General features: G+C 50.5%; 1 protein-coding gene across 1 annotated transcript; it reads left to right on the forward strand.

Moving 5' to 3' along the window:
• The first annotated feature begins 2577 nt into the window (after nt 1-2577).
• On the forward strand, nt 2578-3195 carry LOC116163193 (secreted RxLR effector protein 161-like). Its single transcript, XM_031477047.1, has one exon. It carries the CDS (start codon nt 2578-2580, stop codon nt 3193-3195), a length of 618 nt encoding a protein of 205 aa, XP_031332907.1.
• Nucleotides 3196-9017: the final 5822 nt, after the last annotated feature.

A 9017-nucleotide genomic window follows, 5' to 3' on the forward strand; every position in this document is an offset into this window, starting at 1 on the left:
CTGATTTACTGGCAAAGGTGGATGAAACAGAGTTATCAACGGACCAAAAGCAATGTGCCAAGGAACTTCACAAAAAGCGAGATAAGAAATCTAAGTCAGCAATAATACAGAGAATTGAAGATAATCAACTTGAACATGTTAAAGATTGCAAAACTGCTTTCGAAATTTGGGACACTTTGAGTAAAACCTTCGTTAGAAAAGGTATAGCTAGCCAGTTATTAATTCGAAAAACTTTGCTAACCATGAAATTTAATTCGAGTAATGAAACCATGGAATCTCATTTCTTGAGATTTGATAAATTGATTAGAGATCTCAAGTCTACCGGAGCAAATCTAGAAGAGACTGATGTAGTGTGCCTGTCGAATACGATGTTGTTGTGACAGCGATTGAGACCTTGTCTACAGAGAACCTGAAATTGAGCTTCGTCAAAAATAGACTCCTGGATGAGCAAGCGAAGAGGTTAGGTGTTCGACACGAAGGAGAGCCCTCATCGTCCAACGCATTCTCAGCTCAATCGCCTGGGCCCGAGAAGTGGAATTCATCGAAGGGGAAGTCCAAACAACTCAAGAAGAATTTTGATAGAAAGAACTATCGGTGCCACAACTGTGGTGAATATGGACATTTTCGACGGGAATGCAGGAAGCCACCAAAGGACTCGAGCAAGTTCCAAAAGGAAGCACACGTTGCAGCTGACTCGGGGGGAGAGGAAGAAGAATTTAGTTTTTTCGCTGGAAGAGCTAAAACTGAAACTAATTGTAGATTGTAGATCCAAAGTCCTATGATGGAATCCGCTACGTACTGACCCTTATAGACGACTTTACACACTTTACGGTTGCCTACCTCTTAAAGTCAAAAGGGGAAGTGTTTCAAAAGCTTAAAATTTATGAAGCCATGGCCACACGAACCACTTCAATCTGAAGATCTCACGATTTAGATGCGACAACGGTCGGAAGTATCTTTCTACGGAGATGAAAGAGCACTTTGAGCAACGTGGAATCCAATTCGAATTCACAATCCGTCATACCCCGCAGCAGAACGGAGTTGCAGAGCGGATGAACAGGACAATTCTGGAAAAGGCGAGATGTATGCTTTTGGACTCATCCTTGCCGAAGAATCTTTGGTCGGAAGCAGTGCTGGCAGCGATCTACTTGATCAACAGGAGCCCGACAAGTGCCCTGGAAAAGGCTGTTCCTGCAGAATTGTGGTACGGGAACAAGGTCAACCTGAGGAAACTGAAAGTCTTTGGCTGTAAAGCCTATCTACACCTACCTAAGCCACTCATTAGAGGGAAGTTCAGCCCCAGATCTAAGGAGTGCTTCATGATTGGGTACTGCAACAACGGCTACAGACTATGGTCACCGGAGGACGGAAAGGTGCTTAGTGGATGTAATGTCATTTTTGATGAAACATCGCGAAGGCAATTCCCGGGAAGACACGAAGCAGATTTTTACAACGGTGTAGAACCAGCAAACGATACCGCGACAGGAGGAGAAGACGCAGCGCATGATGTCAGGAATTTACCCCCTCCACCACCTACGGCTCAAGAAGAAGAGGAGCACCAGGAGTATCACAACGGTGACGACGCCGAGCCACCCCAAGAGAAGGATGTCGCAGGGAGTTCAGAATTGAGGAGGAGCATAAGACCCAAGAAGGCGCCCAAGCGGTTTGACGACTATGTGGTTTTGGCCTTGACTGCTGAGACCTTCGTTGAAAATCTATCAATGTCGTACGCAGAAATTCATGGAAGAGAAGATGCAGCACATTGGTACGCGGCAGTTGAGGAGGAGCTGGCAGCTCTCGAAGAGAACGCGACCCGGTCTTTGGTACTTCTACCCACAGGAAAAAGGGCAATAAACAACAAGTGGGTCTTTAAGCTTAAACGAGATGAAGATGGCAATGTTGTACAATACAAAGCTCGTCTAGTCGTAAAAGGCTGCTCCCAACGCCAGGGATTCGATTTTGACGAGGTATACGCCCCAGTTGCTAGGTTGGACACGCTGAGGGCACTCCTAGCAGTTGTAAACAACCAGGATCTCTACACAAGACAGATGGACGTGAGAAATGCGTTCTTGCACGGCAAGCTGAAGGAGGAGATATATATGCAGCTACCTGAAGGCGTCGAAGACCAATCTCGTCTGGTTTGTAAGCTAAATAAAACGCTCTATGAGTTGAAGCAGGCTCCTAGAGCATGGAACGAAGAGTTCGACACGTTTGTTCAGTCACTTGGATTTGTTCAATCTGAATATGATAAATGTCTTTACAGAATGTTCTTCGAATGACAAAAGATTTACCTCCTTATCTATGTGGATGACATCCTCATGGCAAGCAGCAGCCAATCAACACTAAACAAAATTGGAACCCTCTTTCAAGAGAAGTTTCGCATGAAAGATCTTGGACAACTTCGGATTTTTCTAGGTATCAAAATACACAGATCAGAGAGAGGAATGATGCTGAGTCAACCAACCTATCTACAAAATCTTCTTCAACGTTTCGGAATGGAAAACTGTAAAGGTGGATATCAAACCTCCAGCGGACACCGACGGTGAGTCCATTATCGAGACCAAGCCTTATCGGCAAATGATAGGATGTCTGATGTACGCGATGCTGACTACGAGGCCGGATATCAGTGCTGCTGTAAACTTCTACAGCCGATTTCAAAATCATGCAACTGAAGAACAATGGAACGGACTGAAGAAAATACTGAGATATATTCAACAGACCAAGGATATTGGACTGTTCTTTCCAAAGCAACAATCAGAGGCACTAGTTGGATATGCTGATTCGGATTGGGGAGGAAATACAGACCGCAAATCCATCTCAGGCTACATGTTCCAGGTCCTAGGTTCTACCGTTAGTTGGACGACGAAGAAGCAAGCCACGGTCGCTTTGTCCTCTACGGAAGCAGAGTACGTCGCCTTAGCTTCGGCAGGCACTGAGCTAATCTGGCCGAGGGGTCTTCTCAAGGATCTGGGAATCGATTGTTTGCAGCCCATCACCGTCTACGAGGACAATCAAGCGTGCATTCATCTGCTACAACGATGGCAGCACAATCGACTGAAACATGTCGATGTGAACTACAACTTCATCACATGTCACGTTACCTACATCTGCACGACTGTCGCGGATATCCTTACCAAGGGACTCAGTAGGAGGCAATTTGAGAATTTAAGACAGAAATTGGGACTTCAACGTTAATGAATTTTTTTTATTTATGTCACACAACTTGAAACTGCCGGATTGAGGAGGAGTGTTGTAATGGCAATCACTTGCAGTTTAAGTGACGTCACAAAAAGTAGTATACACACTGTATATACGTTAAGAATATGTCTGTTTTTATGTGTGGAATAAAATCAAGTTTTTTTAGCAATCTCGCGTGTATTAATTAACTCGGCTACCTCTGAACACGCAAACATTGTGCACTTTAATATAAACTACAACGCGATAATGTTTACTGGTTTATAAATACCTTGAACGTCTATTGTTAATCTGCACCAGGATTCGGAATGCAGTCTGGGTCTCGCTCCGATCGATGTTGAAAACCAATGTACTCAGGACCGCCCACTGCAAGCAACTATTCGAGTTTCGGTTCGGCCAATCACAGGCAGGCAGGTTTCAACGCGACTTTTTCGACACCCTCCTAGAAGACTGTGCACGGACCGCGCGGAAAACAGAAAATGTGTTACGACGACTAGGAGAGGGGTTGCAACTTCCACCCCACCATCCACTAGCGCCCTATTGGCCGCGTCGCCAGACGCCTCTACCGGAAATCGTTTATAAGCAGCGCACCGACAGGGGAACTTCACTTGTGCCTGGGCAAGCCTACCTTACCCTACACAAGCGACTGAGGCTGGTCGCTTGGGCTCAAGTACCGTCTCCGCACGCCATCACTTCCCGGCTTGACCGTAGTCAAGTCCGGCGCCATCCCACGTGCCAGAAGCGATCTTATATATGTACATATATCCTCTGTATTATTTGTAAATATTGTGTAATATACGTTTTCAACCTCCGTTTGCCACTTACGTTACCCCGCCCGGTAACAATTGGCGCCCATACGTGTGAGTCAACCAGCAGCATCGCGCTCTGAGGATCTACGCCCACGCTCCCGCGACAGCCGACGCGCAACACCATGAATACGAGGAGCAGGAACACCCCGACGTCCAACTCCGGCGCCGACGAAGGTATCGACACTCAAACAACGGAGATGACCCCGGCAATCAACCCCGGTCTGGACCCGGCAACCCCGTCCAGTGGCGCCCAACACTCTCAACACACCCTCGACATGCTAAAGGCGCTGACCGACGCCCTCCAGAACGCGCAGATAACCGCATCACCGGACCTACCGACCTTCAGCGGCGACCACCTGGAGGACCCAACAGTCTTCTTCAGCACGCTCGAGCAGACAATCCAAACCACCGACCCGGCGGAAAAGTTAAAAACAGCAGCAGCACAACTAAAAGGGGAGGCTGCGAAATGGTGGAACAGTTACGAGGCATTTTCACCGACATACAACGACCTAAAGAACTACACCCGCGAAAAATACGACAGCAGCAAGATTCGCGGGAAGATGCAATCAGAATTCTTCGGCCGAGAACAAGGAGCAGAGTCGCCGCAGCAATTCCTCCAGAGGAAGGCACAGCTAGCAAAACGGCTGAAGATCCCGATCGGCGAGCACCTCGAGCTACTGAGAGACCTGCTGCACCCACGCATTAGAGTAGCCTTTTTAACCACAACACCCACTTCACTCCTCGACTTGGTGCGTCACGCCGAGGAAATCGAAAACTGCAACAAAGCGCTACCTCGAAACAACCAACCCAGACCATCGCCACCAACCCCCGCCGACAGACCTCCCAACACACCAAAGTGCCACCACTGCCCGGAATATCACTTCCACCGAGACTGCCCAGTACTGACCCGCCGCCGAGACCAGGGAAACGGGGCAGCGGTCGGGAACAATGCCCGGCCGTCCACCTAATCCAGACTGCGACCCGACCCAACCTACCAACGCTGGCAGTCAAGGTACGCGGAAAAAGCGTAAGAGCTCTCCTCGACTCCGGATCATCCCATAACTTCATCCAGAAGGAGCTCGCGTGGAAAATCCACCATAGCAACCACCAAACAGCCGGCCTAGCGAACCCCCGCCATCAGCTGGAAGTCATCGGCACATCCAGAGTCGAGTACACGCTCAACGACAAGCAAGAATCGGACGACTTCCTGGTGACACCAAACCTTGTCGTGCCCATGATCTTGGGACAGAAGTGGCTCCAAGAACATCGAGCGGTGCTGGATTACGAGAGAGCGTGCATCCACTGGGGAACCCATACAAGGCAGACAACACACTGGGACCAAGCTCCGAACCGCGGCCCAACAACGAGCGACTCCATAAACTTCGCCGGAGTCAAGCACGGGTTCCAACCACCACTCGATCGACGCCTGGCCACACTGCTGGAAACTTTCGGTAGCACACTTGCCGATCCTGCAACGCCCACAACAACAGCATCCACCACACATCGCATCCGAGTCACCAAAACAACGCCCTTCCGACTTCCGCCATATCGACATTCGCCAAACAAAAAGAAGGTCATCGCGGATGAAGTGGAAGCTATGTTAGCAGCGCAGGTGATCGAGCCCAGCACGTCCGAATATTGCTCGCCCATCGTCATAATTCAGAAAAAAGACGGCCGCCCGAGATTCTGCATCGACTACCGTCGTCTAAACGCCATCACAAAAGACGAGAGCACCAACCTGCCAGTCATACAGGAGACCCTCCGAGACCTGGGGACGGCCAAAGTTTTTTCCAGCCTGGATCTCAAATCAGGCTACTGGCAGGTGCCGCTAGAGACGGAATCCCGACATCTCACCGCGTTTTCAACCCCTGATGGAGCGAGTTATCAATTCAAAGTAATGCCGTTCGGGCTCAAGAATGCACCTGCTACGTTCCAGAAGCTAATGACCCAGGACGTTCTCGCCGGGTATTTACGGAAATTCGTCATGGTATACCTGGATGACATAATAATCTACTCAGACTCCTGGGACGAGCACCTCAAACATCTACACCTCGTGCTGGAACGACTGCAACGCCACAAACTCCGCTTGTCCCTCGAAAAGTGTCGCTTCGGGGTGCAAACGATCCAATACCTGGGCCACAACATCACGGCGAACGGGAACCGCCCGTGCCAGGAACACATCGAAGCAATCCGGACCGCAGACCGGCCCACCTCGAGGAAGAAGCTAAGAAGTTTTCTAGGATTGACCAACTGGCTACGAGAGTACGTGCCCCGGTGTGCCGAATTACAAGCACCGTTGGATAACTTACTAACAAAGAACACCCCTTTCCGATGGACAGCGGCAGCCGACGTCGCCTTTAGCCAGTTAAAAGCAGCACTTAGCAAACCACTCCAACTCAGCCGTCCGGACTTCGCCACTCCATTCGTGCTGCAAACCGACGCCAGCGAAAACGGGATTGCGGCCGTACTCTTTCAAGAACCCCACCCCGGAGAGAAAAAAATTATCAGCTACGCCAGTGCCAAACTTAACCACGCGCAGAGACGCTACCATATCAACGAACAGGAGTGCTTGGCAGTAGTGTGGGCCATTAAACGATACCGGCCATATCTGGAAGATAGACGTTTTACGTTGAAGACAGACAGCCGCGCTCTCCTGTGGCTGGATCGCACAAAAGACGAAAAGAGCAAGCTAACTCGTTGGGCATTACGGCTCCAAGAATTTACATTTGATGTGGTCCACTGTCCGGGGAAAGAAAACGAGCTTCCAGACCACCTGTCCCGCCACCCATCAGCAGAAGAAGCCGAAGAAGCCACGGCAGAAGACGTAAACCGCATGCTGCCACCTACGACCACACACGAGTCCAAACAAACCAACAGCACCCCGGTAATCGCGGCAGTGGAAGTGGCCAATTTGGCGGACCATGTGAAGGAGTGCCAAAAGACAAACGAAAACGCCATCGTTCTGGTACGCACCTGGCACAGGATACAGCAGGAAGGACCAGCGACACCAGCACAAGCAAGGTTCAACCGGGATTACACGGTGGACAACGGTTACCTCTACCGCAAAGCACCCCAAGGGAACCTACTCGTAGTCCCCTGCAGCCTTCAACCAGCGGTACTAGAAGCGTACCACAACGCAGCCACAGCTGGACACCCAGGAGCCGAAGAAACGGAACGGGCCATAATGACACATTACCACTGGGCGAAACTGGGAGACACGGTGCGGAATTATGTACGAGCATGTTGGATTTGCGCGGCAGTCAAAAGAGGCCCGGTCCAGGACGCCACCGTACGCCCACGCAAACCCACACGACCCTGGGAAGCGGTTTCCGTAGACTTGATGGGCCCCTACGACGCCACACCTACAGGCTACCGCCAGATAGTCGTGATCACGGACCTCTTCAGCATGTGGGTGGAGGCATTTCCAGTAAAGGAAGCAGTCGCTCCAACAGTGGTCAGAATCCTGGAACACGAGGTATTCGCACGCTATGGTTTCCCGAGAGCGATCATCTCAGACAACGGACCGCAATTCACATCAGTGACATGGGACGCGGCACTTCGGAAGTGGGGAGCAATTCACTGGACGACGCCCATATGGCACCCGCAGGCGAACCCCGTCGAACGCCGGAACCAAGAAATCAAAAAGGGCCTCCGCACTCATCTGGTGGGACAAAGCCCCAGCGCCTGGGCGGCCGTACTACCCATTGTCATGTTCACGTTACGTACGAGGAGAAACGCCGCTACTGGACTCACGCCGAGCCACGCGCTGCTAGGCTACGACCTACCCAGGCCAGGAGAGTGGAAAGCCAGGGATCGACCACCTCCACCGACAGGAGAAGCCCGAGAGGAGGTCGTACAGACGGTGCACAGGAACCAGGCACGATCCCGCAGCCGGTACGCGAACTACGGGCCAGCCCGCACCCAGTACCAAGTAGGCGACGGAGTGATGGAAAGATCCAGGGACCAACACTCCGGGAACTTTCACATGAAGTACACAGGTCCCTACACCATCGAAGCGCTGGCGGGCACAAACGCGTACTGGATAAGGCGAGGAAACGAACTGGTAAAGGTGCACGTACACGATCTACGCCCTGCACCCAACCAACCCACCCCGGCACCAGTACCGGAACTTCCGCCAAGAATCATTTCACCGACGCCACCACGGAACCAACGACAACCCCGTCACCGCCGTTTGCTACAGCGCCTGCACCCCGCCGTCGCAACCCCTTTACAGGGGGGGGATACTGTTACGACGACTAGGAGAGGGGTTGCAACTTCCACCCCACCATCCACTAGCGCCCTATTGGCCGCGTCGCCAGACGCCTCTACCGGAAATCGTTTATAAGCAGCGCACCGACAGGGGAACTTCACTTGTGCCTGGGCAAACCTACCTTACCCTACACAAGCGACTGAGGCTGGTCGCTTGGGCTCAAGTACCGTCTCCGCACGCCATCACTTCCCGGCTTGACCGTAGTCAAGTCCGGCGCCATCCCACGTGCCAGAAGCGATCTTATATATGTACATATAGCCTCTGTATTATTTGTAAATATTGTGTAATATACGTTTTCAACCTCCGTTTGCCACTTACGTTACCCCGCCCGGTAACAAATGGTGTTACCGGGTGGAATAACGTGGCGGTTTAAATAACATATATTACATTATATACAGTCAAAAGAAGAAGAACAACGTATGTACAGGATGCCCCATTAATAATGGTCACAGGCCATATCTATGGAACCCATAATTGCACAGCCTTGGAAAAAAAATTAGTTAACAAAAGCACTAATTGCTCTAGCTCATAAAATATGATGGGTGGGGGAAGGGGATCATCTCTTTAAGGAATTGAAGATAACTTCGGTGATTAAGGTTAACAGATTTTCACATAATAGGTCTTGGAAAGAGCTCTCTTCGTTGAATCAGATTTTATATGAATAGATCTTTTTAGTAAATGTCATGAGTGGTAGAGGCCGCGATGTGACATTAACATAAACTTTGCAGTTTTTTTGGAAAATT

This window comes from Photinus pyralis, unplaced genomic scaffold (assembly GCF_008802855.1).
Source record: "Photinus pyralis isolate 1611_PpyrPB1 unplaced genomic scaffold, Ppyr1.3 Ppyr1.4_LG2, whole genome shotgun sequence".
Classification (NCBI taxonomy): domain Eukaryota; kingdom Metazoa; phylum Arthropoda; class Insecta; order Coleoptera; family Lampyridae; genus Photinus; species Photinus pyralis.